Source organism: Frankliniella occidentalis, unplaced genomic scaffold (genome assembly GCF_000697945.3).
Source record: "Frankliniella occidentalis isolate FOCC.00 unplaced genomic scaffold, Focc_3.1 Scaffold493, whole genome shotgun sequence".
NCBI lineage: Eukaryota > Metazoa > Arthropoda > Insecta > Thysanoptera > Thripidae > Frankliniella > Frankliniella occidentalis.
This window is the reverse complement of record NW_026267611.1, coordinates 43,859-59,415: the sequence shown is the minus strand read 5'-3', so window position 1 is coordinate 59,415 and position 15,557 is coordinate 43,859. Positions and strand designations below refer to the sequence as shown.

Genomic DNA, 15,557 nt, shown 5'->3' with positions numbered 1-15,557 from the left:
CCAGTGTCACAGTGTCAGGAGGCGCGGGGCCCCAAGACTGACGGCGGCGGCGGTGCGGTGGGTGGCTCAAGACGGCGGCGACCACGCGCTCCGCTCTCCGTAGCCTGCCTGTTGAGCCCATCTCCCTCTTCATCCATAGCAAAGCATTGCAGAGCGGCGCGGGGCGCATTCGCCTCTGCGAGAGAAATGCTTCGTGCGAAAACGACGTCATCGTGCTCTTCTTTGTGCCGAGCAGGACCTCGGCGGCGGGAAAGAGGCTGCTGCTGTGTTGTTGTGCTTGGCTCTTGCTCGCCCACCACCACCGGGCGCCCGAGCAGACATAACGCCAACAGCAACGAGCGCTTCGCAGAAAAAGGAGGAAATAATAAGAGTGCAGAGGTTTAGAAGCGAGACAGAGAGAGAAAGAGAGAGGGCGGTGATTTTGGGGCGGGACGGGGCGACGCCCGGGCAGGGAGGGAAGAGCCGGCCGGACCCGGCGGAGGCGCTGGCCGGCGCGGCGGGACCGGACCAGCAATGAGTAATGGAACCCAGCATTATACCGGCGACTTGTCAACTGGAATGAGTGAAGCGGTTGGGGTCCGGGGCGGGGCAGGGCCGGGCCGGGCCGGGCGTGTTCGCGGGAACTCTTAACCCCCGCGTGAGGTGAGGGGGCAACACACTGGCACCGCCCAGGCGATACTCAGAAGGGGCAATTATTGCCGAGCACGACGGCGCGCGTCGCCACAACACGCCGTCGTTTCGCCTTTAAAACTCTCGTATACCCCCGCAGCCGGTCCGGTTCTCGCCTCCCCAGGCCCGCCTCACGCCCTCCAGCCCCCGCCCGCCTGCCGGGGCGCCTGCCGGGGCGAGCCTAGGCCGCCCAGCCCGACACCGCTGCGCGGCGGGCGTGCCCACCCCTCGGGCGCCCCGCGCCGGACCCCGCAGCCGCTCGCCGTGACGTGACAGTCACTTTACTCCTTCCTCCGCGCCACTTTTATTCTTTTGTTTCTTTTCCTCTTGCAAGGCAGGGCTGGCTGCTCCGAGTCTTTAGCCGCGCGCGGTGCAACGCCGTCGCGCCGGCCGGCCGGCCGGCCAGAGGAGGCCTCCTCTTCTGATAAATCAGGTTTGAAAACCGTGAAAGTGCGGGGCAGGGCAGCCGGCCGGCGATGCAAGAGGAAGCGACGTCGAAGAGGCGAGGAGTGCGGAGCTGGCTGGGCCGCTGTGGGCCGCGCAGGCGTTTGCTGGGGCGTGGCGGGGCGGGGCGGGGCGGGGTGCAGTGTGTCTCGGGTTACGTGTAAAGCCCTGCATAAACGACGGTTTCCCTTGCCTAACCTATTTACGCTCGATGCCGGGACGCCTGCCATCTCGGCGCAGAGCAGATGCAGTAGCAGCGCGCTGTATCCAGACGGTCGCGGAGGCGCCGGTTAGCCGGTGCTCTCCCTTCCATCTACTCGACTTCGATTGACTTAAACGTTCCTACATACCAGGTGGCTGATTCACGCCGCGCACTTCTGTAGGTAGACTGTACCGCATGCACGAGTGCGGGCGGGTTGCCTACTCGCTCTGCTCGTAAGGCGCCGTGGACAGGGGCGATGATAGGCAAGCCCGCCCGCACTCGTGCGTGCGGTACAGTATACCTACAGAAGTGCGCGGCGTGAATCAGCCACCTGGTATATTGTTCATGCATCGCTGCCGAACGGTTAACACGAAAGTCTCGAATCGCCGTCGTCTCTTATGCTTTGCCGATGCTATGCCTCTCACCGGGATCGGGCGGGCTCTCCCAAAACAGTCTTCCCATCTCTCCTTCTTTCCGAAGTGATGCAATTCGGGGGGGAGGGACCTGCTAGCTGCAGCGTTGGTCGCGCACAGGCTCCCCTCCACCTCGCCCGCTGTTAGTTCCGTCAAAGGCATTAGCCCTCCCGTGGCACGCCCATCCCGTAGCCCGGCCCGGCATGCACCAGCCAGCAGCCACCCGTCGGGAACGAAATGCGCCATGAGCCGGCACGGCGGCAACCTGCTGCCGCAACCCCACGCGAGCAAGCAAAGCAACCGGGGCTGCAACCCAGAGCGGGGGTGACATCGGGTTACGGTCGGCGAGCTGCAAACAACTGAGGTCGTAATCCTGCTGCAATCAACCCCTTGCGATCGGCTGCAACCTAGCCAAGAGGTTGATGGCAGCGGGTTACGCGGCGGTGGGCGAGCTGCGAGCGAGGTTGGAAACCATGGGTAGGCGTTGGTGACAGCGAGTTAAGTTGTCAGTGGCTAAGCTGGAACCAAGGTTGCAATTTTTTTTGCTGCAACCCCCGAACGAGCAGCAACGACGGGGATAGCAGCCTAGAGGTTGGTGACAGCGGGGATTGCAGTGGGGGCGAGCTGCAGCCGGGCCGGGAGGCTGCAGTCCTGGGGGAGTCCGTCCGCAACGAGCGAGCCGAGGCGAGCGGCAACTCATACCGGTTTGGGTTTCGGTGGCGGAGCCGCGGCTGCAGGGCAGGGTCACCAGGGGAGCCGGGCGGAGCCGGGGGCTTACCGGTGGTCACTGCTCGCGGTCACACCGACACCGGTCTCCGGGCGGTCTGCGGGCGGTGCGGGCGATGGGGCGCACAGCTTCTCATGGCACGCCCCCGGCTGTATGGGGATGCGATGCGAGTGGAAAGAAGAAGCAGTGGGGGACGAGTCTTCTGAGGCTGGTCGCTTGCTGGCTCGGGCTTCGAATCCTCGCGACACTCGTCCACTCACTCACTCACTCACTCTGCGCACACAGGCTGCTCCCCTCCGGTACGAGAGCTGGCCCAGGCCGCGCGGCTGCACGCTCCTACGCGCCGCTCAGACAACGGACAACTGGAGCTGGGCTGCGCCGGGCCGCGCCGGGCCGGGCCTCGCTCCCAGCACACCGGCCGCCGCGCCGCTCCCCGCGGGTCCCCGCCGCGCCCCGCACGCCCCCAGCCCACCGCCCCACGCTGCTGCCGCCGCGCCCCGCCGCGCCCCGCCGCGCCCCGCCGCGCCCCGCGTCCAGGTGCGCTCGCTGGAGTCCAACAGCAGCACGGGGCTTCGGCTTTGCAAAGCTCCGGCCACCACGCCCCGCCACGCCCCTGGCGTATGGCCGCCTGCCTCGCCGGCTCAATGGCGGGGTGGGGCGGGGCGGGGCGGGGACGGCGGAGCAATGCACCTCCTCCATACACCGTGCACAAGGAGCGCCGGCGTTCGCAAAAGTCGAAGCTCGGAGATCAGCCGCTAACGAAGCGCCATCCGCAGCCCATCATGTATCCGAGGCCCGGCCGGGCCTCCTCCTACATTGCGCGAAAGTGTAACTGAATCTACTGCGCGAGCATTGCGACACCTTGCCCCTACCTGGCCCTTAACCTGGCTGACAGTGGTTTCCAACCCCGCTCTGCATCCGCGTACATTTCTGAACAAAACGAAATTTGCTTTATTTTATTTTGTTGGTCGTTTTAGGGATCGTCCGGAAAGTACGTCCGTTTTCCTCGAGTTCGGAGCTTGGCGCCTGCGAGACTCGGGGTAGGCCACCCCGCAGTACTCGCGTGCATTGCAAGCCAGATGTTGCCTACCTACCAGGCGCTCTGATAGATAGCATGGGCAAAACTTGACAGTGTCGTGGCGGAGAATGACGGACGTACTGTCCGAATGATTCCTTACACCAGCAAGTGCGCGGTTCCGTAAGGTTGCCGTCGGCGGTGAGTCCGAGCCGAGGGCCGAGGGGCCCTCTCCTGGCGTGGTCGCGGGAATGCTCGCGGCCGGGCCGGGCTGGACAGACTTAAATCCTCGTCTCGTCTGCAAAGAAATTACTCAGCGTGCACTTGCGGTGTGTCTTCGCGGCGACACCTCTAACGGGACGACCCCACGCCATGCCCCGCCCCGCCCCGCCCCGCCCCGCCACAGCCAGGCCGCACCGCCGAACAGCCTGCATGATTATTGGCGCGAAAATTGCGCGATAACTACGTGAGCCTCATTATTCGCAGCGACCGCGAAATGGGAAGACGAGAGAGCGAGCGAGCGAGTGAGAGAGAGAGAGAGAGAGAGAGAGAGGCAGGAGGAAGGTGCCAATAACCTCTACGGCACTAACAATTATCACACTGCTGCCAATAACACGAACAGGACCCAACAACCTATATTTTATTTTATTTCCTTTTCATTATTTTTTGTCCTCTTGGAAAGTAAGACTGCCTAACACCCATGTATCGAGCGTTATCGACGATTTGCTGGTATTCGCTTACGCCAAAGTCCGCCTCTTCTCGCTATCGCCTCGCAAACTCTGCGCCGGGCACACGCGAGCCTCCTCGAATCCCGCGACCACGACGACACATCCTCTTCCTCTTCCCATTATCATTTCCCCCCCTTCTAAACTAACTGTGTACGAGCAGGCTACGCTCGCGACGCGATGAGACTCTCTTGGGCACCCCTGCCGTGCTTTTGCGCGAGTGCCGCCTCGTCGGTACGTGCCTCGGCCCGGGACATTGTGTCTGTGTGTGTGTGTCGTTGCTATCTTTATGGAAACGGTCCAATGCCGTGCTCGTGGCGCCCCGGCGGCGGCGGCCCCACCGCACCGCCGCCACTCTCATGTCGGTCCGGGACGAGATTACCCACAGGAACATCACCGCGACGGAATGGGATGTGGCCGACGACGACGACGACGTGATGAGCGGGATGGCGGCGGTATGGTGGTGGTGGTGTGGGTACTTTGCGCGCTCCAAGGTACTTCTCTCTCCCCCGCCGCGCCACGCCCGGCCACCACTCGCTCCGCGCCATATGTTGATACACTTCCGCCACCTCGACCCGACCGCAACACGAACCCGAATGAACCGACCGCACCTCGACAGCGAGACGTATCCGCCGGCGGTTGTCCCAGCGGCGGCGGCTGCAGGGCTCACCCGCGGCCCGCGGGGCCCAGCCCGGGGGGAGTGCTGCTGGCGCGCCGGGCGCGGTCCTCTCTGTCCCCATGCGACCCGATCACGACCCGTCTCATGTGCAGGCGGCGGGCGTATTGCTGACGGGACGTCTCTCGTCGGCCGTGCCCCCTGTGGCGCAGAGCATCACCACCTCCAGGAGCAGCGCGCTCGTCTTCCGCGACCCCCCCCCTCCCTCACCTCCCCGCCGACACGGCCAGGTGTCGTCCGCCCATCTGACACGCTGCCGCGTTTAATTTTTCAATTCGCGAGGCGCAATAAGTCCTAATGACGGCCCATTGAGCCTGCCCCATTCATTCTCTCGGCCCTCTTCACCTTGGCCCTGCCCTGCCCTGCCCTGCCCTGCCGCGCCGCGCCGCGGGCCGCGTCGGGAGGTACACACTGCCGCGCGGTGTGGTGTGGTGTGCGGAACTCGCTCGGACGCAGCCCTCCGCCGCTCGCGGGGGAGACGAAGAACGACGGCGGCATGTAAGGCGATGATGGTGATCCTGGCACAGCCGCACGCCCGGCCCCGACGGCCCCGGCGCGGCGCGGCGCGCGTACACAGAGAGGAGAGAAGGGTAACCTTTTGGTTTTCCGGGCTGGCACCCCGCGCGCCCCGCGCCCCGCGCCCCGCCGCGGACAAGCTCGACATGAGCAGGACACAGGTCGTTACCGGGCCGCGCGCGTCGGCACGTCAGTGGCGCCCAAGATAAATTAGCCCGCTCTGCCATTGCCGTATCGAAGGATAGAGGAGTCCGGGGAGTCGTCTGGCTCCGCTGGGAGCTCTGCGCTGGGAGCTGCGCGAGGAGGAGGCCCCTGGGCCCCGGCCCCGGCCGCCGGTCAGCGTCCGTCTCGTTCCGCTGTATCACCCGGTGCGCCTATTATGGATCGAAACATTACCTCTGGGGGCCCAGGAAGCATTGCCAGCCCCGGCCTGACGCCTGACGCGAGCCTGAGCCCGCCAATCGCCTCGCGATTTGCTTTCTGCGTCGAACGGCTGTCGACGGCTCTGCCGAAGGCCACTCGCATACATATATATATTGTATCGGTCTCTTCTTTTTCGTACGGAAACGAAGCTTCCTCCCTACGGGATACCCGGACCACCCAGCGTCTCGTCACCGGACGGGCGCGCTCTGATGGTTGGTGGTGTCCTTCCCCCAAGCCCAGGCGGCCGTTCTTCAGTTGGCCTGAAACCGCCGGGGCGGAAGGCCAATGGAATAGTTTGCATTGCGCGCACGTTCAAAAGACTTTGGATTTCCCCTTTCTCGGCAGCTTTGGCATCGGCTCCTGCAGCTGAATCGTCTGGGAAGACGCTGGTGCAACGATCACACACGGGAGTGGCTGTTCAGTAGTGCTCGTATCTTAGATCTATCATGACATGGAAATATTTCAACATGTTTCAATTTAACACATGTGCCTTATGTGACAACCAGGGAAGGAAATGAAGTGATTATTTTCAACCATCTTTGGATACTTATATTTAAAAACAACAATAAAAACAAAAATCAGTTCAATCACAGGTATAAGTTTATACTTTAGAGAAATGTCTAGACTCGGTTTTCTTTTTACGAGATGTGACAAATCCTGCCAAATTAATTTCCAGTTCTAGATGGATCTACACCTAAATTCCTAATAATTTAATCACACAGAAGCAAAGCCATTGTTAAATAATTGGAAGAAATTAAATGAACAATGAGCGTTCTTGAACATTCAGGGCCAATCCATTACCCAGGGTAATCAGTTAATTTAGATACATGAGCATGAGGAATGTGTTACATTTTTAAAGATAATCTTCAGCTTCTTTTACAATATAGCACAAATATTTGCTATTAAAATAAATCACAATTTCTAGAATTTACAATGCAAGATTATCCATGGTTTAGTTTAACTGTACAGTTTGTCACAAATTTAAATGTTGCTGAGTTTAAAGGTCAGTGAAAAAAATATGACCAGAGTACAAAACATAGCAAACTTTTCATTGCTGCGCATTGCTGCCATGTAAATGTTAGAAATGTTCAAATTTAAAAATTTTTGGCAGTGTGTTAAACACTATAATTGAATACAGAATGCAAATGGTTCCCAATTTAAAGAAAAATTATGCAATAAAAAAATATTACCACCCCTCGCATACATTCAAGAATGTGATTACTAATTCATAGAGCCTCAAGGTTGGCAGCCAGATCCCCATTCCCTATCTTAGAGACTAGAGATGACTGTGATGTATATACCAAACAATAACAGCACGGCAGGGCCAGCTAAACCAAAAGATAGTTTTAGAAACTAACAGATATTATTTTTGTCACCAAATTTAGAGCATAGTTACAGGTTTGGAGATATGAAACAAGGGGTGTTTTTTGTATCTGTAATTGAGCTCTACACCTTCAGCATTAATTTTACTGCAAAAGCAGAGTGATTCAGTCAAATTTTCTAAGATACCTAACTTATTACTACTATGATTTACATGACAATGTATCAGTCTACCAAGCTACACACATTGAGCAGATTTGAACTTTTGTTCTGTTATTCACATGAGATCAGCTCAATTGAAATGCACATCCTATGAGATCATCATTTCCATGTGCTCACAAGAATGGATAATATATACAGACACCCGCCACCAGTAACAAGAAATGTAAAAGCATTAACAATTGGTAGAAGGGACTTGTTTCCAACCGGCACCATAACTCTTAGTCCTTCTTTTGGAGTGTTCTGTAAAAATGTTACAATTAAATCAGATTGTATTTAGAGAAGTGGGGGGGGATAATGTTCAAAATTAAATAAACTTACTGTGCCAAATGGAATTTGCAGCCATGAGCAGTGGCTTCCTGTGCAGCCATCACAAGAGCCAGTAAAATAGTTTTCTTTATTCCCACAAGTAATTTCATTGCTACACCGTATTAATAGCTTTGGTGGCGGAATGTAGACTCCAGCATATCCTCCATTATCAGTAGGAGCATGATATCGTAGATGAATGGGCATACGAATATGAGCATAAAGAAGGTTGTGCGCAGTTTCCAAGGATGAGTAAACCAAGACACCAAACGACTCAGATTGCCATTGTGCAGCTTCAACATCTACAAAGGTCTCGGGACATGCTGTTAACTGTAAAGTCAAGAATATGTATAATGACACCTTGTGACGAAATCACCACTCACGAGCCGCAAGTAGTTGATTACATACTGTGCCTTGTCGTTCCAGATCCATCAACTGATCTTGGTTTACATAAAGCCCACTTGGAATTGTCTCTTGAAGAGCTATTGTGCAATTCTGCCACTCTAATGGGTTCTGTGCTACAAGCTCAACAAGAGATCCGAGGTCTCTGTGAATTTGAGATTCAGTAAAGCATTTACAATTAGATCAATACCCAAATCACAAGTCAAATTGCATTGTGGAAGAGGCCTACAGTTCATGAGGGTATACATACCTATGAAATCCTTCCCGTTCAACTTGGCGAACAATAGTTGCATGTAACCCACAGCGAGATGATTGCTGCTGTAATGCATCTCGATTTCCAACAGCGTTACATGTAAAGGGCAATAGCAAAACTACTAAGGTAAACTGAGAGAGCCCTAAACGTATCCTGGTCCCTGACACCTGCAACATTCGGTATATCATTGCAATACAAAGGTGACAACAAAATGGTAAAGCAACAACCGGAGAGGTTATAGTATTGCAACACGGTTAAACAGATGGGATTGTAATAAAATATTGTTAGTTTTCCTCAATAGAATAATAAAATCTGAAAATTACGGCGCATCTTTCTGAATTTTGCTTAAAATTCTAGGAAAAATATACTCTTTATCACGTACAAATATCATCTTGACAGCATCTTCGTCTGCTGGTCATTAAGAAACACTCCTTTTTTCTGAAACGTGACAGACAGAAATAAAATAATGAAAAGACAAGTTTGCCGTGCTTTTTAAACAGGAAACTTTCTTTTCCTTGATTACTTCAGATAAATTTCATGAGATGTGATTTATTTCGGTTTTAAACCTTTCCGAGTCTTGTAATTGTTGTTAGTTTTAAACTACCGTAGGGCGGTAACGTTGGCGAACATGATCATGTCCATCTTCTCAAACTTGCTCAATCAAAACGTTATTTTGGAAGGCGCTGTGTTTACATCTTTGTTTTGCTGGTTTGTCATTATCTGCTCGTCCCTTGAATTTCTAAAATTTCAATCAAATTTTACTGTATTTTGAGAGCAACACTCAACTCTTGTCACGTGTAGGTGGTGCATGTGAGCTCTTGTCATGGGGGCACTCTTTGGAAAGCAGAAGCCCAAAAGCCGGGTGACAGATCACGACAGAGCCATTCTGGTAAGGCCAATCCTACTTTTATTTGTAACCTTTTCTACACCGACTTCTAGCTGAATTTGTTGTACATTACTCTTACGGGAGGGTTTTGAAAAAAAAATAATTGTCAACAGTTCTTTTCACATATTCCTCTCCCATGATCTTATAATCCATTTAATTGTAGAAAATGTCTCACTGCATTCAATCGCAACTGGTATTACATCAGATAATATTTTTAAAGTCAAATTAGACATACCTTATCAGACGAACATTTATATTTATTGCTAATTTTGCAGCAACTGAAGCAGCAACGTGATAAACTAAAAGTCTATCAGAAACGCATTCAAGGAACTCTAGAAAAAGACACTGAGCTAGCACGAAAACTTTTGCGAGATGGGAAGAAAGAGTAAGTCTGTCATGTCTTAAGCTAAATGACCTTAAAATTCTTCCCAGTCGAAATAATAAAACCTGTTACATGGATTGTTCACGTTCTTACAATCATCATATCTTTTACAGCCGAGCTAGACTCATTCTTCGCAAAAAGAAATATCAGGAACAGCTGCTATCAACTACGGACAACCAATTGGAAAATCTAGAAAAACTAACCCAGGACCTTGAATTCGCTGGTATTGAAGCTCAGGTTTGTATTTTGATGTTCAACTTTCATGATTGTAAAATGTTTTATGCCAGTGATAGCCAGTAATATATTAATTAATCTAATTTTGTGTTCCTTTGCAGGTGATAAATGGTCTCAAAGTTGGAAGTGAGGCATTGAAAAAAGCTAATGCCGTGTTTAGTATTGATGAAATAGAACGCATCATGGATGAAACTAGAGAAGGTGTTGAAAAACAACAAGTAAGTTATCATTTTTTTTTTCCTGTTGGTGCTTTTCCATACCCTCAGAATTCCTACAACTTGTAATAAACTTTTCTTTTCTGAGCAGGAGATAGATGAAATGCTGAGTGGTGTTCTGAGTGATCAAGATGAAGAAGATGTCTTGGCTGAACTGGATGACATTATTAAGGAGCAAAAGAAAGAAACTGAGCCGTCTCCAGCTGTTCCTGATGAAGAAATGGATGAATTACCTGATGAAGAAATGGAAGAATTACCTGATGTTCCTTCTGAAGAGCCACAAGAGAGCACAGGTATGACAAGTAAAATAACTATTTTCTATAGTTCACATTACAGCATTTATTTACTGGTCTTACATGAATAGTTTATCGCTTTACAGCTGCGAAGAAGGAGAGAAACAAACAACCAAAGGAAAAAGTTGCTATTGCAGCATCATAGAAAGACATTCCTGATATCTACATAAAAATTCACTTACCATAAAAATTTTTATGCTAATACGACCGAATATGATGAGGAGCATTGTTTCTGGGTTTAATAGGCTTTTGACAGCAGCTTTATGAACTAATTTTGTGGTGCTTTAATGTGTATTTCTTGTCAAACTTGTTTTAATGTATTTGTTACATTCATGTCATATTTTATGCATGTTTTCATACTTTGTTTATTCTTTCCTATGTTTAAGACACTTTTATGTATTTTTTTTAAACTGTTGGTGTGGATTTTCGACTGAGTAATGCAGAAGTTTAAAATAAAATGCCACCAGTATCTCTTTGAATGTGAGATGAGCTCATACACATTTAGGTGCTCAAGATTCATTGTGTGTAGTTTGGCATGTCTTGTTCCATAAATTTAGAGTGCTTTGTATAGGATGTTCAATACTTGTGCAACCTAAAGGCTGATGTATAGTCTCAAACTCAAGCTGCTGTTAATAATGAATTTATGTATAGTCTCAAACTCAAGCTGCTGTTAAAAATGAATTTAAAAATTAGATATTTTATCTACCTTTACATAAAGTGATCTAATTTTATGTCAATTGGGTATTTTTCTAAGGATATTGTTATTTGTAAATAGAATGTGTTTCAGTAATGACTGGAGCATGGCTGATTCTTAAATCACTACCTTTGTTCATTTTCTTACTGGAGCCATGGAGATTAAACAAAGTATGCAGTGTATTCTTTGAATGAATTTTCTTTCTCTTTTAAATTAGCTGAAGGTTGGAATGGGGAAGATAATGGTACAAATTGTTTTACAAAAAAACAATTAATTTATTACAAAAATAAAACAACAATGTGTCGAGTATACATACAAAACTCAAGTCACAGCACAGGGTTTTGTACATCCTCATGAGCATTGGAACCATTCAAGTTATATTTTGTATTGCAGAGGAGGTACACGATTTAACAAAAAGGAATGTTTCATTTTATGACAATGATAAAGTTAAAATTATTTTCTAGTTGTACAATTTGAATGAGTATTTTGTTGACAAGAAAAGGGGAAAAGAGATCAGCTAGAATTCAGCCTCCCCGGGCAGTGGGATACCGAGAACCGTGTGTGCAGTGAACAATTTTCCCAATTTCCATGTTGCTGAATATTTCTGACTACAAATTCAAAGCTTGTAAAAACTGGAATCTAAAAAGCCACGAGAATGCACTTAAACCTACTAAAACTTGGACTTAATGCCTCCTCAGGCGTATGTTCGAGCAACCGCCCGGCGGGTAGGCAACCCATTCGACGCGACCAAATGCCTCGCGTAGCCAAGTAATACGTAAAACTAGCGGGTACCACACTCATCCATTTTATCACTATCAGTCACTTCTCTTGCAACACAATGACTAGTATTTTCCCACAATTTGAACAGCTTTAACGTTTGCTTTCACGAACAGAAGAGCCTTAGTTGGTAACGGGATGACGCAACGATACCCATCGTTTCGATCACCGTCGCCCACTGGGCTTATGATTTGTCGATTCTCTGCATAGCCTGCGTAACATGATAAAGTCAACGATTTACGTCAATGTAATCACTGATATCTACCCTAGGTCATACTAACGTCAAAGTTCTCGTCAGCCTGTTTATCGTCTCATGTTACTTGGACAATTGATGCAAAATGAAAAGAATAAAGCGCAGTGCGGAAAAAATGCTCAGTTGTGCGAGGCTGTCATTCTAGAATCTCAAATTTTAACGAACGCATTGCGCCAACAATCGCACAAAGTAGAATATTATTCATAGTTTTTTCGCTGTACTTTAGCGTTACTTGTCTACGACACATGACACTGACCTAATATTATTCACTTATCCCTGATGGCACTCCACTTATGTCCATAGGAACTTTGATATGCTTTACGAGTCAACATAGTAAGGCCTACTCGGTACTTTGTTTGAACAGTTTACCACGGTTGTTATCGGGTTGGTCGGGGCGCAGCTTGCAGGGGGTGAAGGAGCGGGAGTGACGTGATCACGACGAGGGGCGAAGTTAAGAGCGCTAATTAGTTTTTGAGTACGTTCGCACCGGCCGACACGTACAGTCCGCTGCAAGCACTCTTCGTTTGCGCCGTCGAGCCGCTCTTTCAAATGCCCTCTACCGCCGTCGTTCTGGTCCAGGCGGCACCCTCTGGCAAAGGGTCGACCTTCCGGTCTGAATAAATGTCTGATACGATTCGAGGGCGCCTGGGCCTCAGTCAGGAGGATGGGCTACGCCGCACTCGGGTCTTTCGACAAGCACGACGCCGAGGCCGTGCTGTACACCACGACGCTCAGGCTTTGCGACGACGACGTGGACGGCGCCTCCTCGCAGGTGCCCGGGGGCAGTGACGAGGCCGAGGCCGTCGACAGGGAGGAAGACGTCGACGCCGATGTCGACGGCGCCGTCGACGTCCTGGGCGAGTCCGAGCGGTCGTCCCGGACCGCCGTGTACGGCGGGCAGGGCTGCCGCCCCGGCGGCAACGGCGACCCGGCGTCGTCCACCTCGGACACGGTCATCTCCTCGGCGTCGTCCTTGGCCCGGCCCGCGGCACCTGTGGAATGGCACGGCCAGTGGTTAGTGCAACGAAACGGTGTTCCTCTGCCGTGTCCCGGCCCGGCCCGCACGGCGCCGAGCAGCGGATTCAGGTCGTGATCCTCCCGGAACCGGGACCGGCCGCTTCCCAGGCGCAGGTGGCGGTGCAGCTGTGCAGGTCCGGCCCATTCTCGCCTCCGCTCCGGCCGGCCCGGCACCCGGGCGGCGCCGCTACTGTGTTGCGGATGGCGGACGGGCTCGCGATAATGACCCGACGGAGTAATAAGTTCCGCCGACAAATCGAGTTGAGAAGCAGGCGGGAGCTTCGCGAGGTAATGTAACACCGACATGTGACGCGCGTGCCGTGTGGAGGCGAGTAGAGGCGAGTAGAGGCAATCATGCGCGAGCGCGGGGGCGCGGGTAGGCCGGCCCGCCGGGCACGCGAGCGCGCCGGCTGCCTACGCTCCCGGCGCCCGCCCTGGCGCTGCTCTGTACGCTCACCCACCTTGCTCGGCGTGCTGCTCGAGCAGCTCGCCCTCGTGCCGCTCGTGCTCGTTGGCGAGCCAGAGCAGCGCGGGCGACAGCTTGATGGCGTCGTCGTAGGACGGCGGCTTGTCCGTCACCGACTCGTAGTCCGGCGGCTTCTGCGCGGCCACCGCGGAGGACGTCCGGTCCAGCGTGATGAAGTGGACGGGGTCCCGGCCGGCCTGCTGCAGAGAGAGAAGGGAAGGTTAGGCGGCGCTGAGCCCGGAAAAGAGAGAGAGAGAGAGAGAGAGAGAGAGAGAGAGAGAGAGAGAGAGAGAGTAGGAGGGAGGCGTATCAATCACTTCAAGGGTGGCTGACTCCTTCTTTCACTTTCTATTAATTGGCGTTTTGTTTTTTGGGAGTGAGTGCCATCGTAAATGTTTCGGCGTGGGTAGAACTCTTCCTTTTGGATAACCCGGTCTCAACAGTCTCAAGCATGACGTGTAAACTGCGGGCCCCGGGGACCGACGGCGGGGACTCACCAGGGCGGGGTTGGCGTGCTGGTGCGCCTGTCCCCAGGCGTTCTCGCGGTGCGCGCCGGGCCGCAGCCAGCAGCAGATGGCGAAGCAGAGCAGGATGGCGCCCGACACGACGCACGTGACGCCGATGTAGCGCACCGGCTCCGTGTAGTTCTCGAACAGGCCAACCCAGTTGAGCAGCCCGCCGAAGCACAGCAGCGTCATGCCGAAGCGGTACGGGCGGTGCGCCTCGCGCGGCATGGTGCTGGCCGCGCCGTGGCCCGTCGCCGCCGGCATCCTGGTGGAATAAGAGGAGGAGGGCTTCAGTGTGGTGACGAGGAATGCATTGCGGCGCTAAACGGTGTGGAGGGTGGAGTCGCCCTACTCTTGGAGCCGAAGCGCGCCAGCAAAGTCCAGTTCGCACTGGACGCCAACGTCAGGCCCAAGTCGCGGGGCTCCTTCGATCCTTCCCTCATTCCCACGGTGTGCGCCTACCAGAAGCGGCAGCGGCGCGGCGTCCTGTTCCGTCCCTCACCGCCCTCCGAGCCCTCTTGCCCGCCGGCCAGCACAGGCAAGTCGACCGCGGCTCACACTCCACCGGCCAGCGTAGGGCAATTGTCGTTTGTATTGATCCGGGTGATTTAGATACTCAGGCGCGGGGCGCGGGCCCCTAGCGACACGACGTCACTACGTCACACTTTTTTTTTTTGTGCCTTCCACAACCTTGGCAGTGCACACGGTGGTGACGGACAGAGCGGGCTGGGTGAAGCTAGCCATTTGGGCGTGGCCTGGTTGTGGTGGTGGTTTGGGGGGGGGGGGGGTAAGCGGGGAGCACGCAGGTCAGCACTGCGTCGTATCACGTGAGGAGCAGCAGCCAGCCCCCAAGGACGCCCCCTCCCCCCTACACCTGGCCCACTCTCCTAAAGTGCAGCGCGCCTCGTCGCGCGCCTTGTCCCTGACCGTCTTGTTGGCGCTAGACGCGGCCTTGGCGGCGGCCCAAACCCGGGGCGCGGCGGGGCGCGGCGGGGGACTCCCACCCGGCCGACTGTCACGCGCGGCGGACCACCCGGAGGAGGCGACGACGGAGGGGAAGCGCGAGCACAGCAGGCTCGACAGCGGGCGACCTGCCTGCGCGCGGCCGCGGCGCCTAGCTGGAGGCCCACGCCCAACGCCTGCACCGTCGGCCCCGGCCCCGGTGCGACCCGTGCGCGTTGACTTGTAAATGCAGCGGAGTGTATGTAGAGTCACACACTCACGCCTAGACCAAGACCCTCTACCTCCCTCCCTCGCCCCCTCCGTCCCCTACCAGCGCTGCTCGGCGAGCCCCTTCCCTCCCACGATAGTGAGTGAGCGCCCATGTCGCGCACCACGTCAAGAATAAGGGTCTTGGGTCTACCCTTTTAAGAAGAAGCTCGGACCGGACGCTAGTCTCTAAGACGCTAGTCGATTTTCCTTGTAGCGCCTAGAGGCTAGCGTGTGATTTCTGCCCCAACCACCGCAAAAATTGGGACCATGTAGCACCTAGCGACTTACCTTCTTAGCTCGTTACCCACCGCC

At 53.5% G+C, this 15,557-nt stretch overlaps 4 protein-coding genes across 9 annotated transcripts in view; 1 reads left to right on the top strand and 3 right to left on the bottom strand.

Moving 5' to 3' along the window:
* The window catches only part of LOC113203501 (uncharacterized), a 27,452-nt gene extending 24,639 nt beyond the window's left edge, over nucleotides 1-2,813 (bottom strand). For both annotated transcript variants that reach the window (XM_026418234.2, XM_026418243.2), the window contains exon 1: nucleotides 2,507-2,813. The gene's annotated coding sequence lies outside the window, so the exon portion shown is untranslated. The remainder of the gene's footprint in view (nucleotides 1-2,506) is intronic.
* A 3,520-nt stretch (nucleotides 2,814-6,333) lies between these two features.
* LOC113203236 (uncharacterized) lies at nucleotides 6,334-8,754 on the bottom strand. The gene is made up of 5 exons (XM_026417820.2): nucleotides 8,693-8,754; nucleotides 8,308-8,477; nucleotides 8,064-8,202; nucleotides 7,671-7,985; nucleotides 6,334-7,592 (listed from the first exon to the last, which is right to left on the bottom strand). The coding sequence occupies exons 1-5, from the start codon at nucleotides 8,699-8,701 to the stop codon at nucleotides 7,452-7,454; spliced, it is 774 nt and encodes a 257-aa protein (XP_026273605.1). The 5' UTR covers nucleotides 8,702-8,754; the 3' UTR covers nucleotides 6,334-7,451.
* Nucleotides 8,755-8,898: 144 nt separating this feature from the next.
* Nucleotides 8,899-11,196, top strand: LOC113203247 (charged multivesicular body protein 6). Of its 2 annotated transcripts, XM_026417833.2 has the most exons (7): nucleotides 8,899-9,018; nucleotides 9,112-9,199; nucleotides 9,472-9,581; nucleotides 9,692-9,815; nucleotides 9,914-10,030; nucleotides 10,119-10,320; nucleotides 10,407-11,196. In XM_026417833.2, the coding sequence occupies exons 2-7, from the start codon at nucleotides 9,134-9,136 to the stop codon at nucleotides 10,463-10,465; spliced, it is 678 nt and encodes a 225-aa protein (XP_026273618.1). In that variant the 5' UTR covers nucleotides 8,899-9,018; nucleotides 9,112-9,133; the 3' UTR covers nucleotides 10,466-11,196. The 2 variants fall into 2 exon arrangements, with proteins under 2 accessions (XP_026273618.1, XP_052130978.1); XM_052275018.1 differs by having other exon boundaries at nucleotides 8,986-9,199.
* Nucleotides 11,197-11,265: 69 nt separating this feature from the next.
* LOC113203225 (uncharacterized) overlaps nucleotides 11,266-15,557 on the bottom strand; it is a 12,635-nt gene continuing 8,343 nt past the window's right edge. For 2 of the 4 annotated variants that reach the window (XM_052275015.1, XM_026417808.2), the window contains 3 exons: nucleotides 14,025-14,298; nucleotides 13,523-13,727; nucleotides 11,266-13,036 (listed from right to left, as the gene is read on the bottom strand). In XM_052275015.1, the coding sequence (XP_052130975.1) occupies nucleotides 12,714-13,036; nucleotides 13,523-13,727; nucleotides 14,025-14,298 (802 nt within the window). In that variant the 3' untranslated portion in view covers nucleotides 11,266-12,713. Of the gene's footprint in view, nucleotides 13,037-13,522; nucleotides 13,728-14,024; nucleotides 14,299-14,495; nucleotides 14,640-15,533; nucleotides 15,552-15,557 lie in introns of those variants that run through there. The other 2 variants (XM_052275017.1, XM_052275016.1) reach the window with 2 other exon arrangements.